Source organism: Salvia hispanica, chromosome 4, assembly GCF_029641045.1.
Source record: "Salvia hispanica isolate PSC_SH4W2 chromosome 4, Shi_PSC_v1, whole genome shotgun sequence".
In the NCBI taxonomy this organism is placed as follows: domain Eukaryota; kingdom Viridiplantae; phylum Streptophyta; class Magnoliopsida; order Lamiales; family Lamiaceae; genus Salvia; species Salvia hispanica.
Window position 1 is genome coordinate 3,496,266 of NC_142695.1, and position 20,591 is coordinate 3,516,856.

Genomic DNA, 20,591 nt, shown 5'->3' on the forward strand with positions numbered 1-20,591 from the left:
CCTATAAATTTTGCAAACTAGTTAGATTAGCTTTTAGATTTTTGGATTGTACTGACATTTGTGGATATTTCACTCCATTTTAACTATATATACTAGGGGGTGTTCAGTTGGTCAGACTAAATCTTATGATTAAATATGTATCATGTTTGGTTCATAATATTAACCCCCACAACTTAATCTTAGATGGACAGTCTCATGATAATTAGTCATAGTCTCCCCCTTCCATTTAAAATAATCCCACAACTTAATTCTAGATGGATAGTGTCATGATTATTAGTCATGGCAACCAAACGCCACCTAGGATTACTCTTTAATGCCAAGTGCTTGAACTTGTCCTATATCTATTAGCAAATTCATCTGAATTTTTTTCAAAACAAGTGAAAAATGAAAGTAAATACTTTTTGCAATTATTCTAAAGTGAAAAGTTTGAATATCCATATTGATTCGACTGAAATTTTAATTATGAAAAAAGAAATTGGTGGAAAAATTAATAAAATGGAACTCCTATTTTTATAATACAAATTTTATAATAGTAAGATATAAGCGGAATAATTGATTAAAATGTAAACTATTCCTTATATACTTTCAATAATACTGTAGTAAATATGAAATCATAGTGAATACTCCCTCCGTCCCAAGGTATTAGACCAACTTTCCTTTTTGAGATGTCCCGACATATTAGATTCATTTTCTTTTTTAGCAAAAAACATCTATCTTATTTTATTCTCCACCTACTTTTTTCTCTCTTCTCACCCCTACTTTTTCCCTCTCTCATACTTTACTCTCTCCACTTTAACTATTTAAATATCAATTCTTTTAATCATATGTCCAAAAGAAACGAGTCTAATACTCCAGGAGGGAGCATCTTAAAATGATAATCTGAGAATTTCACCGTCAAGATGATTTACTTGATTTAAATGTAAAATTCCATAGTAAATACACGTACTATCTTCTAAGTCATGATCATTTAAATATTGATTAGCTGTCCAATTCTTCCGCTTCTAGACGATGTACTTTACGCTTCCTCAGTTGTATCCTCTTGTTTTCTCCAACACAGGGCAGTCAAAATGACCGTCCGGGGACTGGGCCCCACACGCTGAGTACAATATTGACCGGAGCGTGCACTGCCGTCGATGTCCACGCGGGCCCCACCTCGCATCCGACGGCTCATAATCGATCTCCCCCTCTCAGCTGGGCCCCACAGAACAGCGTTTATTGCGCCATGCCCCCGTGCTCCCGCCCACACCCTATCCCTCCACCTTTTCCCAGTAAAAATAAGAAGAAAAATAAAAAAAAGGAAAACAAGAAACAAAGAAAGAGAGAGAAAAAGGAGACCAAGACTATTAAGCCCTCTCTTTGCCAATACTTCTTCCATTCATTTCCATCTCCATTTCTCTCTCTTAATCTCCCTCTGCTACTACTCTCCCTCTCTCTCTCTCTACAGCTGTCCCTCTCTGTCGTCGTCACTTTCACTCCGCCTTCGCGTGTTTCTCGCCTACGCCTTGTGACGGAGAGGAGCGGAGGGGCAGTATTGTAAATTCACCGAGCTCCCATTAGAGTGTTGTCGGGGTTATCTGAGGCTCGATCGAGGTTTGTTTTTCGCCTAATTTCTCAATTTTTGCCGCGGATCACTCAGTATGCCTGCGAATTTTAGGGTTCCTGAAGTTTTACCTTTCCCGTGGGGTTTGATTTTGGGGGAATACTTCAAACTGGTGTTTTTTTTGTATTGGGGGTTTTGTATTTTGCTTTGAGGTTTGATTGTTTCTGGTTTCTTAGCTGAAATTTGGATAATTTGGTGGTGAAATGACATCTGTCGGCTGTAAATTTGGTCAACACAACAGGATGAAAAGAAAGGGGATAGATGGAGGAAGTAATTACTCCTACTAATTAGGGCTTAATTGTTTGACCTCGTTTAAATTCCGGTTTGTTTAAGTAATTACTCCTACTATTTAGAAGATTCACTTATATGTTGGAGGTCTAATTTGAGATGTTTTTGAAACTGTGAAAGATCGTTTCTTTTAATTTATGTTGTTTGGGTGCTTCTTCTTTTGCAAGGGAAAGGTGGGATGAAGCTGATAATTTTTGTTTGTATGTCCTTGATGCAGCACTAATGCAGATGATATAAGAAGATTTTCAGGGTTGTGTGCTGCTACTATACGAACACTTGAAGATGTTGGAGGCTCCGAAGTTTACTGGAATTATAGGCTTAAACAACAACAATCATGAAAATTATGATTTTTCGCATTTCTATCGCAAGCTCAATGAGGGATCAAATATGTCAACTGAGAGTTACGGGAGCTTGCAATTGAGCAACGGTGGAGGCTCGGTTGCCATGTCGGTGGACAACAGTAGTGTTGGATCGAATGATTCCCACACTCGTATCTTGGGTCACAATGGCCTCAGGCATGTCAAGGACTATACTGTTGATGCCAGTGTCAATCACGTGAGAGTTTCTCATGGTCTGAGTGATGACGCCCTAGCTCGAGCTTTGATGGATCCTAGATACCCTACTGAGGGTCTTGGTAATTATGACGAATGGACACTTGACTTGAGGAAGCTCAACATGGGACCTGCTTTTGCTCAGGGTGCATTTGGAAAGCTCTACAAGGGTACATATAATGGCGAGGATGTTGCAATTAAGCTTTTGGAGAAGCCGGAGAATGATGCAGAGAGGGCGCTCTTGATGGAGCAGCAGTTTCAACAAGAAGTAATGATGTTGGCTACACTGAAGCACGCGAATATTGTTCGTTTTATTGGTGGATGCCGGAAACCGCTAGTCTGGTGTATTGTGACGGAGTATGCCAAGGGGGGTTCAGTCCGCCAATTCTTGACAAAACGTCAGAACCGTTCAGTACCTTTAAGGTTGGCTGTAAAACAGGCCTTGGATGTGGCTAGAGGGATGGCATATGTTCACGGATTGAATCTAATTCACCGGGACTTAAAGTCTGACAATTTACTAATTTCTGCTGATAAGTCAATCAAGATTGCGGATTTTGGGGTTGCTCGTATAGAGGTGCAGACAGAAGGAATGACACCAGAAACAGGCACTTATCGGTGGATGGCCCCGTAAGTTACATTTTTCTTCCTTTTGGGTTACACTTTCTTAGTTTGTTTTTTATGTCTTTTTAACTTACGAAATTCCTTTCTACCTATTATAACTTCCTACGTGTCCGGTGACCCCCACCCCACCTTTTCCTGGGAATTGTAATTTTTTTTCTCAGCTTGATCGTTCGCCCTTCTTTTATTATTGTTTTTGTTACTTTATTTCTCAGTGTCTTTTACTTCCATTTATATACTATATGGGTCATTTATTGCATTCAGTTACATCCTCTGATATGGAGTTAAAGGCGGGAGGCCCATTTATTCTAGATCTTATAGTTCTATATTGACAATGATGAGTATTCATCTTGCAAGGGCAGATATAATGGGTTATTTTTGAATAAATAATGAGAGACTAGCTCTACGAATTGATTAGTTAGTTGCCAGAAGTTGCTTTACCATGAATCATTGAATCTGGTGGAGATATACATTATGCACATCTTCTGTATATTTTTGCTCAGGATTATTTAAAGCTATGTAGTAGCATGGCATCTTGTTGTCAGCAATTTGAAAATACAGGAATAATAACATTACATTATAGTAGTATGTGATTGTTGAGGCTTCTTCTTTTGTAATGATTTTGGAATATAGTGCTCTGAATCATAGTGAATTATTTTGTGAGATTTGCATTGAATTTGAAGTTTGTGGTGTTACACTTGAATTTTTCCTGCGACCCTGAGTAAAATAAATAAGAGTTTGACGTGTTAAACATCTTTTATCTCCCGACTTCTACATAGAGGGTATAATATTCTCGATGTTGGGCGCTCTTCAGTCTTCTTCAAGCATCTAAATCTTTCTGCATTTCATATGTACGCATTTGAACTTCTTGACATGGTTCTTGATCGCTTTTCATGCGCCTAAACCTGCAGTTAATTATCATTGTATTCAACTTGAAGCATCTTATTTATGCTCAAGGGGTTCTTAGTACATTGAGCTGTGAAATTTCAGGGAAATGATCCAGCACAGGCCTTACACCCAGAAAGTCGATGTATATAGCTTTGGGATCGTACTGTGGGAGCTGATCACAGGGATGCTCCCGTTCCAGAACATGACTGCTGTGCAGGCAGCATTTGCTGTTGTGAACAAAGGTGTTCGCCCAACCATCCCCAACGACTGTCTTCCCGCATTGAGTCAGATCATGACTCTTTGTTGGGATGGTAATCCCGATGTCAGGCCCTCCTTCAATGAGGTGGTAAGAATGCTTGAGGCTGCCGAGACAGAGATCATGACTACTGTGAGAAAAGCTCGTTTCCGGTGCTGTCTGAGTCAGCCGATGACTACAGATTGATGCAAGGATGAAATCTAGAAGTGTCGAAAACAGAGTAAAGAAAGTGGAAGTTTTCCGTCAGCGTTATGTATGTATCAGGCTTAATTTCTTTCCTCGGATAGAGAAAAGGAGAGGAAGATTATGGTAATAACTGCTTGTTTTGATTTTTTTTTATTCTCCCCTTCTCTTTTTTAACTTTATGGATTTGAGATACCAAATTAGTGGTAATAGAAGAGATTTGTTGTGTATTTATGCATTCCTTTGTGTTATATAAAAAAGTTGCCTTCTTTAGTTGAGTTTCTATTGATCTGTTATAACAGCAGGCGACGTCGTTCTATCCCTTTGTTCTTTGTTCCTTTTATTAAGATGATGAATAATGATTCTCCTTTATATTTACATTGGTAGATATATGAGATATTGCTTTCATCTGTTATAACATGACCTAATATTTTATCGAAAAGTAACACAATGATTAAAGAAAATAAAAAACCTTTTATTCTATCGAAAAGTAACACAAGGATTAAAGAAAATAAAAGACATAGCGAGTAAGTAAATCAGGGAAAATGTCATTGAATAAACAACAAAAAGAGAGGGATGAGACTATGAAAATTTCCAAATCCTTATAAGGAATCATCACCAATTTGAAATATTCGGATAATCGATTTTGTGATTCGCACACGTGATAGAAGTGTGATGAATTAAAGCGAAGTTGATACAAAGCCCGTCCGCAACTCGTCTCTGTCATGCGGCTATGGTGGATGATGGATGCAATTGATGTGTATCATTTTCCAACTAAATTGTCGTAAAATCCAGCACTTATTCTACTATATGTTTCTCATTCAATATATTTAAACGATGGTTAACCAAGATATGTGCCGATTGAATTCCAAAAAGAAAAAGTTAAACTCCGAATTTAGTTGGTGGGCATAGGAGATGTTCCTTCCATATGTCACAACACCGACCTTTTATTCTACCGAAAAGCAACACAAGCATTAAAGAAAATAAAAGACATAGCGAGTAAATGTTAAATCACCAACTTGGAATCTTCAAATAATCAATTTTGAAATCCGCACACGTCATAAAGTGGAACAAATCCTCGTCTCAAACATCCAACTACGGTGGATGCAGTTAACACCGATCTTGTTCAAACTTGATTGTGCATAAAACAAAACAATAAAGTTGAGATAATTCCACTGAATAAACAACAAGAACCGACAAATGAAGCGAGTCAAACTTCCAATCCCATGCAAACAATCACCGACTTGGAATCTTCAAATAATCAATTTTAAGAGTTGCACACGTAATAAAGTGGAATCCCTGTCTTCAGGTTGTCTCAAACATCCAACTACGATGGATGCAGTCAACGCCGATCTTGTTCAAACTTGATTATCGTAAAATCGAGTAGGTGTGTAAAACAAAACAATAAAGTTGTGATAATCCCACTTAATAAACAACAAGAACCGACAAACGAAACGAGTCAAACTTCCGATCCCGTGTAAAAATTCACCAACTTGGAATATTCAAATAATCAATTTCGAGAGTCGCGCGCGCGATAAAGTGAAGTAAATCCATGTCTTCGGTTAGTCTCCAACAACCAACTACGATGGATGCAGTCAACACTAATCCTGTTCAAACTCGATTGTCGTAAAATCTAGTACTTCTTCCCTCGAATATTCCTCACTTAATAATAAGCATATTTAGGATTTGGTTTTATCTATTACTACACTTTATAACTTTACAATTGTAATCTTATCTCTTAGTATAATTACTCATTTTTTTTTTATTTCCATATAGAGTAAGTTTCCAATTTCTGGTTCGATTTAATTTGAAAAATCATCAAATTTAATTATTTTAGATCGATCTATCAAAAATGTTGAACTCAAATTCTATGACGTCGATTGTACGCAAACGATCCACAGTGGATAACTACTCATTTAGATTTAATTAATGATAAATAAAAATTGGTAAAAATGGGGAGAGAAAAAGGAGACGAAGACTAGAGAGAAACTCAGCTCATACTTCCCTTCATTTCCATCTTCTCTCTCTGAATAATCCGCTGTTGATTCCTCCGTTTCTCTCTCTAGAGCTGTCCTTCTCCGAATCTGTCGTTTCCCTCTCCATCACTGCGTGTTTCATGTGCAAACGTAAGCAGGATTGTGAGAAGCGAGGGAAATTTCACCGAGCTCCGTTGCGAGCGAGAACAGTCTAGGCTCTTGGCTCTCGATTGAGGTGCATTTCTATACTTGTTTCTCGATTATGCCCTCGGATCACCGTGTAATTTTGCGAATTTTAGGGTTTATTGAGTTTTTATCTGCTGTAATTTTGCTGTGTTTTAGGTGTTTATTCTTTTCATTGAGAGGGGGGTTTTGTTCCGAAGAGAGTTCTGATTGTTGCAGCTGAATTTTGGATGCTTACTTCTTTGATTTTATTGCTAGTGATTCTGGTCAGCTCGGTTGACTGAAGGAGAAAATGGGTTTAGTAATGAATCTAGGTTTGATCGTTTGAATTCATATGAAAAGATTAGATTTTTGGGGAGTTCTGGTGGTTATTGTAGTATAATCTTCATCTGTTGTTTTAGATATGGTAAGGAATTTTATTTATAGACAGGTTTTGTTTGGGAAGGTCGTGGATTTCTATGAGAATGATCCATCAAAAATAAAGATTCTGTTTTGTGGGTTTAAATTTGGTTGCTTAAGCGAAAGGTTCTGGATGTATTGAGTGTATGCTAAAATATTTTTAATTGGTGTGTTTTTGTTGTTGAAGGTGTTGGTCTGCGAGCTTGAGGGTGGAAATGCTAATGCAGTAGATATAAGAAGATTGTTGAGGTTTCTTGCTGCAGATTGCATTGGTGAACACTAAAGAAGAAAATGTTGGAGGCTCCCAAGTTTACTGGAATTGTAGGCCTAAACAACAATAATAATGACAATTATGTCATGCATTTTTATCACAAGCTCAATGAGGGATCAAATATGTCGACCGAAAGTTATGGGAGCTTGCAGATGAGCAATGGTGGAGGCTCGGTTGCGATGTCAGTAGACAACAGCAGTGTTGGGTCGAATGATTCCCACACTCGTATCTTGGGTCACAATGGCCTCAGGCATGTCAAAGACTATTCTGTTGCTGCCAGTGTCAATCATGGGAGAGCTTCTCATGGGCTGAGTGATGATGCCCTCGCTCAAGCTCTGATGGATCCTCGATATCCTACTGAAGGACTTGGAAATTATGATGACTGGACAATTGACCTGAGAAAGCTCAACATGGGACCTGCTTTTGCTCAGGGTGCTTTTGGGAAGCTCTACAGAGGCACATATAATGGTGATGATGTTGCAATTAAGCTTTTGGAAAGGCCAGAGAATGACCCGGAGAGGGCACAATTGATGGAGCAGCAGTTTCAACAAGAAGTAATGATGTTGGCTACGCTTAAACACCCAAATATTGTTCGCTTCATTGGCGCATGCAGAAAGCCCATGGTCTGGTGTATCGTGACAGAATACGCCAAGGGAGGGTCAGTACGCCAGTTCTTGACAAAACGTCAGAATCGTGCAGTGCCCTTGAAATTGGCTGTCAAGCAGGCCTTAGATGTGGCTAGGGGGATGGCATATGTTCATGGATTGAATTTGATTCACCGGGACTTGAAATCTGACAATCTTCTGATTGCTGCTGACAAGTCTATTAAGATTGCTGATTTTGGTGTAGCTCGTATTGAAGTACAGACAGAAGGAATGACACCAGAAACAGGCACATACCGTTGGATGGCCCCGTAAGTTCTTACTCATCTCTTTCTCTCTTAGCTTTGCTTTTATTCGGTTGATATCATACTTTTGCATTTGGGGACGACACATTCCTTTTCTCTTCCCTACCTACAAACATCGAGAGCCTCCAGTATATTTCCTTTTTCCCACTGTAGAGTGTAGACTGATTTTATGATCATCTAATTGCTTCTTTTAACTTATGTTCTTAAAAAGTGTTTTGTGTATGCCTTTGGGCAGATAAGCTTACAACTATATTATCAATTTGTGGAATCAGAGCATTTTTGGCATGCTAATGGCCCACAATGCATTGTGGTAATGTAGTTAGAAGAGTTTCATTTATGTTACTACATCTTAACTTAGCCACTAAAAGTTTCTTTATGTGGAATCAATACCTGCCAATTCTTTCATCCAGTGTTGGAATGATTAATGTGTCCCACTGCTAGAAATTTCATTAGATTTTGTATTCTCACTTCACTGACCTATTGGTGGTTTTTGATGTCTAAAGTTGTGTGTTCTTAATTGTAGAGTAGGGATTAATTGACTGCTTTTAGTTATCCTTTAGGTGAAATTGGTATTATTTCATGGTATAGGGATGTTATTACATATTATTCTTTGTTACGCTTTTTAAACCACAACACAATAAGAAATTACTTCAGTTTAAGAGAAGTTGTGGATCTTTTGAATATGCCAAGATCTTTAGGTATATTCAATCTATCCACCTCAATAAGAACTGCCATGCCTATACTTTTCTGTGTCAAAGGACTATTGATTCAAGTTGTAAAACATTGATTTTTGGCATACTAGCTGTCCTCAAGCTAAATAGAAATTGCTGCATTAGCTTAGATGTTTTTCAAGCATATTTGTAGTTGATTGGAGAAATTCTCTGCATATTTGTGGTTCCCCCAGTAAAATTTGTTGGAGAACAATCACAGGTTAGTTTTGATTTGACGAAAGTGTGTGCATTTGAACTCCCAACTTGCATAGGCAAACTCTAGAAGTTCAAATCAATTCTGGTGTCTTCGTAGAAATGAGATTTGGTGGGGGTGTTTAATTTTTGTGGGGTAATAGTAATGCATTACAGGAACCTATCAAAAGCAATGAGAAGTAGAGTGGTATCTTGCTGCCAGCAATTTCACTCACAGAGGATATTAGTTTGTATTGAGCCTTTTAAGTTGTGAGGCCTCTCCATTAAATTGGTCTTGCCTTCAGACTAAAACTTTGAATCCTACACCTTAGTGGTCATATACTTGCACTTCTCGAGTTTGGTATAATAATACTTTATCGATGAGTGCCCCTTTCTGAACATGGTTGTTATTCTTCTGTATTTCTTGATGGTTCATTAACTTCGTGCTATGAAATTGCAGAGAAATGATCCAACACCGGCCTTATACCCAAAAGGTCGATGTATACAGCTTTGGGATTGTCCTGTGGGAGCTAATCACAGGGATGCTCCCGTTCCAGAACATGACTGCCGTTCAGGCAGCATTCGCTGTTGTGAACAAAGGTGTCCGGCCAACTATCCCCAACGAGTGCCTGCCTGCTCTGAGCCAGATCATGACGCTCTGCTGGGATGGCAATCCTGATGTTAGGCCGTCCTTCAGCGAGGTGGTGAGAATGCTCGAGGCTGCAGAGACGGAGATCATGACTACTGTGAGAAAGGCTCGTTTCCGGTGCTGTATGAGCCAGCCGATGACTACAGATTGATGCAGAGAACAAATTAGAAGTGTTGAAAAAAACAACATATAATTAAGAATTGGAAAAAAAGGTGACTGATTTTGTGTCAGGTTTATGTATTTATGATCAGGCTAAATCTCTTTCCTGGGCTACAGCTGAGGAGAGGAAGTTTATGATAATTACTGCTTTGTTTTGATTTTTAACTGTGGATTTAAGATACTATTTTTAGTGGTAATATAGATCTCATGTGTATTTATGCATTTTACATTATAAATATTGATAAGCACATAAAATCTATATATGTTATTTTTGCTCTAAATAAGATTAGAACGAAGTGTTGCATTCACAATATAAGGGTTTGATTCTTGGAATGCCTATTTTTCCAAGTGCAGTTAGTTTTCATTATAAATACAAGTGATCTAACGTTGTAATTTGAAAATTGTTTTGTAGCATAATTATTCCTAATATATAATTATATATTGGCAGAGAACTTGAGTCCCTACTTGACCAGAAGCGCAACTCAATTAGTAAGATGTTTTTCCTCCAACCAATAGGTCAAAGGTTTAAGTAGTCGACAAATTTAGGACGCTATAAGACCCTCTATAGCGAAAGATCTAAGGTTCAATCCCGTTTGTGCATGGTGTAGAGTATTATATTTCTCACTTTATGCAGTGGTATAGTGGTCTCGCCTACGTATACTGTACTGTTTTAATTGATAATTATAGGCAAAATGATTGATAAAAATAAAAATCTTATTATCCCGAGTACGTAAAAACACCGAATTTCATTCACATCGAACAAAAGTTCAAAATTATGATCAAGTTTTGAAATAAATATCATCATACACTATATCATAAAGAATTTTATTTGAACTGCTCCTATTACACTGTATGTATGACAATTCTATAGTATATTAATGACTAAGTATACATGAAAAAAGTCCGAGATGATTACGGATCTGAAAATTGACCTCAATTTTATTAGTCTTATCATAAAATAAATTGGACCTAGATATTTGAACTAAAAAATTATTAAGATCACAACTCATATGCATGTGCATATATCTAGCAAAATCAATATTTCTCGCTGCCAATACAATTAAAATAAAATAAAAACTGTACTAGCTAGATAATTAACATTTTCTGGATCATGTTTCAGATATCTCATAATTAATGATAAATAAAACTATGCTTAGGACGTCTAGAAAAAATTAAATAAAAGTGATTGAAACACAAGAACAAAAAGTAAATTAAAATCAATACTTTTTAGATATTCCATAACATGGTTTTATTTTGCGCACACCATAAATCGTAGTAGTAGTAATTAATGTGGAAGAAGAAGAAAGAGTTACGAAACTAAAAGTCTTAGTACATATCCAAATGGTGCAATCAAATTTAGTACTAACGCTATTGACACACTCGTGTGGTCGAGTTCAATTACTAAATTACTAGCTTAATATGCTAATTTTGCTAACTTAGTTAATTTTGCATATTAAAAATTTCTACGTGATGATATTATTATGTCTACATAAATTAAGTATGTCAACTAGATATGTGTTGATATTTGATATTTTTTATATTAAGAGTTGAAAGTTAGCAAATTAAACTATTTATAAGTTTCTCATACTCCATCCGTCCCACAAAGTTTGTCCCATTTCACTTTATACCATTTTTGGTAGTGGACCACATATTCCACTAACTCATTTCTACTCACATTTTATTATAAAACTAATATATAAAAATAGGACCCACATTCCATTAACTTTTTCAATTCACTTTCCATTATATTTCTTAAAACTTGTGTCTAGTCAAAGTAGGACAATTTTTATGGGACGGATGAAGTATTATATATTTTATATGTATATGTCATATTGTCCCTTATTAACCTTTTCTTTGCAAAGATACATTTGATGCAAACATGTATACATGTTCTTGATCTAAGGATGTCTATCCGTTCTGGTTCTGATCTTGGTTTAAAACACTGATTTTAGATTATTTTTTCGTTTTTGGATGTTTTTTCAACAAGTTACCTGATTTTCCAATTTTTTTTTTCCAATTACAAGTCAAAACTTGCGTTCAACCTTAATTTACATATCCTAATTAATTTGATCAATTCAAACAATTATATGCATATACATCAAGATCATAAAAACGTATTTTCATATAAATATTTTCAAATGTCGCGTTTCCCCCACGAAAATGGTCAAGAAATCAGTATTTTAATAAATGGACAAAATGTTTGGTAGGTTTAATTGCATGTTTACATGTTTGGCTGAGTTGCACATCGATTTTAATTAATTAATACTTAAATTTCTCTTTATTTCTTCATTTCATTAATAAAATGTTTAGTGGACTAAACCAGCCACTAAAAACAGTAATGTGAATACAATATATAGGAGTATAAAATTCAAAATTAATTAAAACAATTAAAGGATCCTCCTAACTAAGAAGGTCGATCGAAGAGAGAGAAATAGTATTTAATTAGGATTTGTGACATGTAGTGTCAAAGATGGAGGGCTTAGTTGGTGTTGAATTCGAGATTCCAAATCACCAAGTCTTATGTTTGTTATAATATTAAATTAATTTCACTAATTTAAAACTATCAACTTTACATAATTTAGTTAAAACAACTCTATCATGACTTGATGATAGGCCTCGTCTCACACGTCTTTATTCCTTTTCTTAAACTGTACTATTCAATCCAATACAAAGTAGAATAATAAAAAATTCGAGTTTGACCTAATTATATTGGTGGCGGAATCTAATTTAATTTGTCAAATTTAAATAAATTTTGTTACTACATCACAAATAGAGTTATCATCATTTCTAAATTAATAAATTATTTATTCGATAAAACAATATTCGCTTCATTAATCTTATGACGTGTATTTACTTTAATTTCATACATATAATATGACACTTTTCCTTTTTAAAAACATTTATTATAGCACAGTTATGTATCTTCGCATTTCTTAAACATTGTTATTCTTAATGAGAAAATTACAAATGAGACAATTAATTTTTCTACTTGTTTGATTTCAACTTACACAACCACATCACAAAAATCTTGGAGAGAGAGAATAAATCATTCTCTTGATTTAATTTTGACATTTCAATATAAAAGAGATTTTAATACAAACAACAAAACAACTAAATAGATGAAGATGATTCAAGCTTTGTGTGGGTAAAGGCGGATAGGCAATCCCTTGGCCGGAATCGGCATCGGATTCACGACAATTTTCTCATCAGGAATAATTTTCTCCCACCGAAATCTCCTCACAAGGTGGTGCATGAACACCAAGATCTCCAACCGGGCGTACTCCTTCCCGGGGCACATCCTCGGCCCTCCCCCAAACGGGACAAAGGTGTAGGGCGCGGGCCCCGTGCCCTCGTATCTCGATGGGTCAAACTTCTTAGGATTGGGGAAGCACTCCGGGTTGATATGTGTCGAGTTAGCACTCCAATAGAGCTGTAACACGTATGAGTGTGTGATAGTCAGAAAATCATATCGATTACGACAAGTGGTGGGTATTCAATTGTATATTTAAGGAAAATGTGAAATTACCTTCCAGCCCTTGGGGATAGTGAAGCCATTGTACGTGAAATCGGTCAAGGCTTCTCTGAAAGCACCCTGAAGTGGCGGCGCAAGTCTTAAAACCTCACATGCTACATTCCATGAATATTTCATTTTTTGGATATCATCCCAATTTAGCATTTCTCCTTCCTTTTTCGAATTTGCAATTTCCACTTGTTCTGCAGAAAAATAAATAATTATGTCAATCACTTCAAAATTTTATTAAAAAAAACTTTGAGACTAAGATATTAATTTAAAAAAAAAAAAAAGGGTTTGTTGACCATTTGAAGCCGGCCGCTGTCTTAATAAGAAAATTTTTGCCTACTTTTGTCACGATGAATTAATTAAGTACACATTTATACACTAACAAAACGATATTCTGTTGACAATTAGTATTAACCGATTTTCCCATTAATTCAGATATCACTAGTTTCAAATTGATTCATGTAACCGCTAGCATTAACGGTATACAATTTATAAGATACTAAAATTCTAACTTGACATATTAAGTTTAGTTAATCAAAATATTTAACCTCAAAGTCTCCAAAAATCCATTAAATTCTAATTACTACTACTAAAATCCAATTATAAATCACTATTAAACCTATTTTTGCCAAATCATAATGGTACGTGTTTTAAGTGCCACCAGTTAAAAAACCGCCAATTTCGGTTCCAAATCAATGTCACGGTTCCACCAAAGGCACCGTAACCAGCCAAACAAGATATTCAACGATTCTACTTATGAACCGAAACTGAGTGGTTTCAATTTCAATTCAGAACCGCCTGATATTTTTTTAGCATTTCCCGAATTTTATCATTTTTTGCCATTTTTTTCCGAATCAAGACCAGTGACTAATTGTTGGTCGAAAATGTTAGAACCGGAATTGAAACCAGACCGCTTGAACAGCTAAGCCGTTTCCGTTGCCATTTCCAACCGTTTTCGACGACCACGATTCAAAAACCGAAACCACCGATTCCGATTCCGATTCCAAATGCACGTCTAGTGTGTGTGTTAGTGTGTGAGAGAGAGAATAAACATACCCTTGTAGACTCCTTCATAAATCTCAGGCAACTCAGCCAGATATTTCACAACAAAGGCGCATGCAGAGCTAGCCGTATCATGTCCACCAATCAGCAGCCCCAAAATCTTGTCAGCAATATCCGCTTCAGTCATAAACTTCCCACTCTCATCACTCGTCAGCAGCATATGCGACAAAATATCCTGAGTGGCCGAAGCCGATCCGTTGTCAAGGTCCACTTTCCGCTGCTTTATAATCGCCAGCAATTCCTTCCTAATAAAATTGGACGCCTTGATGGCCTTATTGAAGGGCGTCCCGGGCAGATCCACGGGGACCGAGATCAGCCCGGACGCCAGCTTCTCGAACGGCCCCCCCAGCCGTTCCACGTGGGCCGGATCCTCCACGCTCACGAAGAGCCTGCACGCCAGCCAGAAGGTGAAGCTCTTCGTGAGCGGGAACACCACCACCTCGTCCCGGCCCTCCCACCCGTCCGCAAAGTGGCGCCGCGCGATGTGGTCCATGATCCCCACGTAGCGCTGGAGGGCCTCCGGCTTGAAGAAGCCGGGCAGCATCCGGCGCATCTTGATGGCCTCCTCCTGTGGCGGCGGACGCAGGAATAAATATGAGTAGGGACTAAATTTTTTAAATTTTATTCAAAAATAAATTTTAAGTAATTTACATAATTAATAGGGGTTTTTATATTATAATAATTATGAACAAATTTTGGAACTTTATAATAGAAATTTTTAAAAAAGTTTGGATTCATTAGGGGCCCTTGCCTGCGACGACGAGGATGAGGACGAGGACGGGAAGACCTTGTCGACGGACGAGGGCCACCACGCGCGGACGAGCTTGTTCTCGTTCGAGAATAAAAATTTATTCCCGGACGCGCCGCAGAAGACTGCGGCGCGTTCGCCGAGGAGGTGGGTGCGGAAGACGGAGGAGGAGTAGCGGGCGAGCCGGTCGAAGATGAACTTCTCCGGATGGCCCTTCCAGCCAGTGGAGAGAAACTCGAGGCTCTCTCCAATGACTGGCCAGCCTGTCCGGCCTGGGGGCAGGCCGGACGCGGCCGGCTTGGAAAAGAGGAAGTGGAGGAAGACGGAGACGGCGACGACGAAGGCGGAGAGGAGGGAGACGTAGAAGAGCTCCATTTTTTGATTTGAAGGGAAATGGAAATGTGGTTTGTGTGAAGATTTGGTGAGGGAGTTGGAGCTTTTTTATAGGCATACATGATGGTAATGTGGGAAATGAAATGCCAAGATGGCAAGATCCACTGTTTTATTTTTTATTGGTTTAATTTGACATATATCGATGGGCTCGATTAATTATTTAATTGTAGATTGATTCGAAGATCGAATTTTGTTTAAATTAATGAACGTGTTGAGCTAATCACATCACACTCAAGTCAAGTGAATCAGGCTGTATTTGGCTCACTTGGTCATGGGTTAGGCTACTATATAGATTTGGTGACATGAATCAAATTAAACTAATTTATCCTATAGATTTTTTATGCGTTTTTATAAAATATTTTGGGTTAAAATAGTCCTCCAAATTGTTGTTTATAGGAAAAATAGAAAAAATTCAAACCGAAAAAGACAACAAAAGAGAGGTCATGCAAGGTGGATGGGTCTTTAATCGCACGACCTGTGCCAAACATCATATTCGAACCAGAACCAAGCACACGGTCGTGTGCTTGACCTAGCCAATGCATAGATTTCAATATTTGACATTGTGTGTACCTGCTAGAGTAAAGTAAAGTGACTTTTTGAACAGTTTGATTCTAATTAGAAGTTTGAGAAGAAACGAATATTTTAGAAACTTCAATACATGAATCAAATGTTGGTATTCAAAGTTTGCATTAATAGAAGACTGACCAGAGAATGATCGAGACTAAGGTTCTCTCATAATAGTGAGATCGAGACTAAGGTTCTCTCATAATAGTGTTTTTCTATTATCGATGAATGTTATCTGTCGATAACAATGTTCACGGACGAATTTTTGATAATTTCTGACGGATATTTCCTTTAGTAAATGGAGTCTTTTTTCTTTTTTTTTTAGTGATAGTAAATCCAAAAATAAATCTTTTAGGGTGGGAAAAAAGATATGAAATTAAATAACAATGCTAACATTAATTTTACAACTTTTGGGGGTGGGGTGACAGTTAAGGTGTGCGAATATTATAAGAGGTCAAAATGGGCTGGCTATATAATGTTTAATCATAATATTTAAATTGAGTGGTTCCTTAATTGGTTGGCTTCAAAAGGGTGGGTAATCAAGAAATATTATATTTCTAACTATTTATGTGGGCTGTGATTCTAATCTGCAGCACATTTCTCAGCAGTTTCATTTGGAAGAGGTCACGAAACTCATCTCAATACTATTGAAAATTGAAATTCATCAATGTGAAACCTTGTAATTTTACTATTTTGTTCATATTTGAAAGTCAAATACACTTTATTTCAATGTTTGACTATGAGAGCAATATTGATACTGTAAGTACTAAGTACACATTATATAAAATCAATTTTGACTACCTAATGACTTTACGTTTTTAATATGTATACAGTTGCATGAAATCAATAATCGATTCGAAATCCTCACATAAATTAAATATGACATTCGTCAATTGTCGTCTGAATTTAAAATGTGATGGTTTAGATTTGAAAACAATATTTAGTTATTAATTTGGTTCATTTGTAATATTGTAAATATTATTATGGTCTCGATTAGAAAAATATATTGATGAAACCTTGATTTAAAAAGTGATATAAGTCGTTAATTGAAATCAAGCTATGCTTCTCAGGAAATTGAAAGTGACATGTTATAATAATTTTTAACAAACTAATCAGCACATTTGAGTGCATTTATCAGTAGTTTATTATAATATAGTGTTAGGAATGTAATTAAATGCAAACTATAAATATTGTATAAACTCCAAATTATGATCTGGATCGTTAGAAAATATCTCTGTTGATATTTTTTAACGATCCAGATCATAACTTGGAGTTTATACAATATATGAGTTTGCATTTTATCACTACCCGTTAGTATTATGTGCTAAATACCCAACATTTCCGACATATAATTTTAAAAAAATGAAGAGTATCGATTGGGTAGCTATAATATTGTCTGTCTGTACGTATGTACATATGATATATTTAATGAGATTAATATTAAAAAAATCCTATTTTAAATATTAATCCTAACTCAAGAAAACATATGGTTCTTAAATGGAGTATACGATGCAAAATATTAATTTGGCATTTAGCGTATAATTGTTCCACAAATTCTGAAACAATCAATTATGGGCCATACTAGTTTGATATAATATCAAAACTGAGAAATTGTATGTTATTGAAAATTTGAAACTAGGTGCTAAAACACTAATTTCAAATATAATGTCTATATATGATTATGGTGGGATTCCACTTTTTTCCAATACGGCGGGCTACGATTAAAAAAGAGTCAACATTTTTTTGCTGTCTAGCAAAACACTTGTTTTTCTAATGTATTAGTAGTAGTAAATGGAGTACTAATTAATACTCCATGTACGAAAAGAAATATATTAATAAATGCAAATTGAACTATAATTAATCAAGAAAAAATTACAAAATCAATCACGTTTAAATGACGCACAAAACCTTTTCAGGGTGAAAAAAAGGCATACTATTAATAGTAAGAAAAAATCCATATTTTAGTCCATATATGGACATTCGCATTAATATTATTTGCTGCCTATTTATGATAAAAAGGAAACGTTATTATGGGACGAACTAAAATGACAAAGTGTGACTCTTATCATGGAATCAGACGAAGACGAAAGAAGTAATATTTAATTATAAAATTTGATGAATAGTGGTTTATCATATTATTGATTTAAAATCCTCATTTCTATACCCATTCAAAGTTAAATGTGAAATAAGCCTGATTATCTGAGAGGTTGACTAAATCAACTCTATATTTTACCTTCAGAAACGTTGACAAAATTGTAATTAGTTAATGTCAAAACCAAATTGTTTCTATTCAACATTTGTACCCCAGTGGTTAAACTATAATAACAACAAAAACCGAATAAATTAAATTTCACGAAAATGACGGTAATGTTAGTTAAATAACTAAATACAAAGAGTTGCAGCTATTCCTGTAAATAATAGGTCAATGTCAAGAATTTCTCCTTATCTGTCATGACTAATAAATTTAAATTTATTTTTTTGTATAAATCGTTGAAATTAATGATTAGATTATTAACAAACAGCTACGGTATCAAACTTGCACGCAGGAAAGGTGCAAAATATATTCCTATTCAACATAAAGATTTTTATAGTGCTTGTATGGTCATATTAATATTAATATTTATGTAACAAGTGGCACTACGTACGCGACAAGAAAAAGAATTTAAATCGGTTGCAATAATAGATCAATTACAACGACAGAAAATATATTATAATGGTTATGTTTTATAAAATTCATCTTGGTTACATGCCATACATTTGCACTTGGTGCACAAATATGTCTATATTTGCATAATATTGTCCATTTTATAGAATCTTATATCCATCGTAATAGGTCACATCCTAACACAAATATTCAATATAATTATATAATGTTTATAAAAGTAGCATCAACGAGAAAAACAAAGTGAAAATTTCCAAAGAGATACCCAAATTTGTAGGGACCGGGAACTAAATACTTAGTAATGACCAATTACTTTTAGAGCAATATATCTAGGGATGGAAAAAATACCGAAATACCAATATATTGCATCTATCATACTAAAAAATATTGAAAATATCAAATTTTTGTATATCTTTATTTTTCGGTACAATATGATACACTGCTGAAAAATATCAGTACAATAACTATATAAATTTTCGTATGCCATGGTATACCAAAAAATTTGGTTATCAACATATATTGACTATATGACATATATCGAATTTATATACAAAAAATATATTATTATAGTTATCAATCAATAATCTATTTTAACGCTTTAGTATCTTATTTAAATAAATTATAGTGTGATAGAAAATTGAAATTAGAAATAGATAGCCGAATAAAACTTATTTTTATACGCATTCTTTTGTAGGAAGGCTGAAAAATGAAAAGAGAAACTTAGTTTATTAGGCTTTATCTTGGGCCTTAGATTTAGTATCATGGCTCATTCTTTATTGATATTAAAAATAGAAAACCTACTAACTTATGTTTATATAAAAAAGAAAAATCTAGAAACCCCATAACCCAACTTTATTGGCTTTAACTTGGGCCTCAGATTTAGGAATATGGCCATTCCTAAGATATACACCACCCTCAATTCCTTATAAATAAAAATTATTTTGATTTTAGCGCGTCCCTTAAAAGAAACTTTCTATTTTAGAAAAATTTTGAACCATATATTATCTTGTACATCAATTTATTTATAATTTATACCATTAAAAATGTGGACACTAACACTATTTTTATTACTTTTTCTCTTCATTTTTATCTTACCAATTAGGCATTAAACTCCATATTATTTCAAAAGTTTCTATTTTTGAAAGAGGGAGGTAGTATTTATTTATTATATTAATAAAATCTTCTATAACTCAAATAATTTGAAAAAGAACTACGATTCGCAATATCAATGATACTATAAGAATGATAAATATTAAAATTAATTACTAAAAAGTATATTCTAGTTTCAAATTCTAGTTGATCGCACCTCTATTCTATGCTCAAGGTCTATCCTTGGTAATAATCCAAGTAAGCACCACCAAGCACAATTGCACAAATTCTTTTCATGGAAGCTCGGCCCCCGATTTGATCGGATATATACCAGCCCCATCTGAGTTTTTAGAACCTAAAAACAAGATTCCGGTTTAAAAAAAAAAATCGGGTCCTAATCCGATAGGGCCTGTCTTGACCTAAATAAGGTCCCGACCAAAATAAATTTATTTTTGTTTGTATAACAACATAAGATTTAAAAAGTACTACTATATACTAATATTTTCAGCCCTAGACTGTCTCTCCCATGCTCTCGTTGCCACCACGACCATGACTCCATGAGAATCTTGAACTGACGAAAGTGTCGTCTTCTATGTAAGCAGCGAGGACTTGAAGATACGAGGCAATTAAGTATCATTGATCCTCTCGTTAAAGAACTTTTGATAGAAAATTCTAGGGTTTCAGTTGGTGTGGGACATTTTAGGTTTGGAGTAATGTATTCTT

The 20,591-nt window shown here is 35.5% G+C and overlaps 3 protein-coding genes across 3 annotated transcripts; 2 read left to right on the forward strand and 1 right to left on the reverse strand.

Moving 5' to 3' along the window:
• The first annotated feature begins 1,326 nt into the window (after positions 1 to 1,326).
• LOC125194171 (serine/threonine-protein kinase STY13-like) lies at positions 1,327 to 4,657 on the forward strand. Its single transcript, XM_048092240.2, has 3 exons — positions 1,327 to 1,590; positions 2,106 to 3,066; positions 4,048 to 4,657. Exons 2-3 carry the CDS (start codon positions 2,171 to 2,173, stop codon positions 4,385 to 4,387), a joined length of 1,236 nt encoding a protein of 411 aa, XP_047948197.1. The 5' UTR covers positions 1,327 to 1,590; positions 2,106 to 2,170; the 3' UTR covers positions 4,388 to 4,657.
• A 1,665-nt stretch (positions 4,658 to 6,322) lies between these two features.
• On the forward strand, positions 6,323 to 10,052 carry LOC125194354 (serine/threonine-protein kinase STY13-like). Its single transcript, XM_048092528.2, has 3 exons — positions 6,323 to 6,595; positions 7,130 to 8,126; positions 9,483 to 10,052. Exons 2-3 carry the CDS (start codon positions 7,234 to 7,236, stop codon positions 9,820 to 9,822), a joined length of 1,233 nt encoding a protein of 410 aa, XP_047948485.1. The 5' UTR covers positions 6,323 to 6,595; positions 7,130 to 7,233; the 3' UTR covers positions 9,823 to 10,052.
• Positions 10,053 to 12,858: 2,806 nt separating this feature from the next.
• LOC125197414 (beta-amyrin 28-monooxygenase-like) lies at positions 12,859 to 15,579 on the reverse strand. The gene is made up of 4 exons (XM_048096151.2): positions 15,164 to 15,579; positions 14,407 to 14,980; positions 13,357 to 13,544; positions 12,859 to 13,260 (listed from the first exon to the last, which is right to left on the reverse strand). The coding sequence occupies exons 1-4, from the start codon at positions 15,533 to 15,535 to the stop codon at positions 12,961 to 12,963; spliced, it is 1,434 nt and encodes a 477-aa protein (XP_047952108.1). The 5' UTR covers positions 15,536 to 15,579; the 3' UTR covers positions 12,859 to 12,960.
• Between the last annotated feature and the right edge of the window lie 5,012 nt (positions 15,580 to 20,591).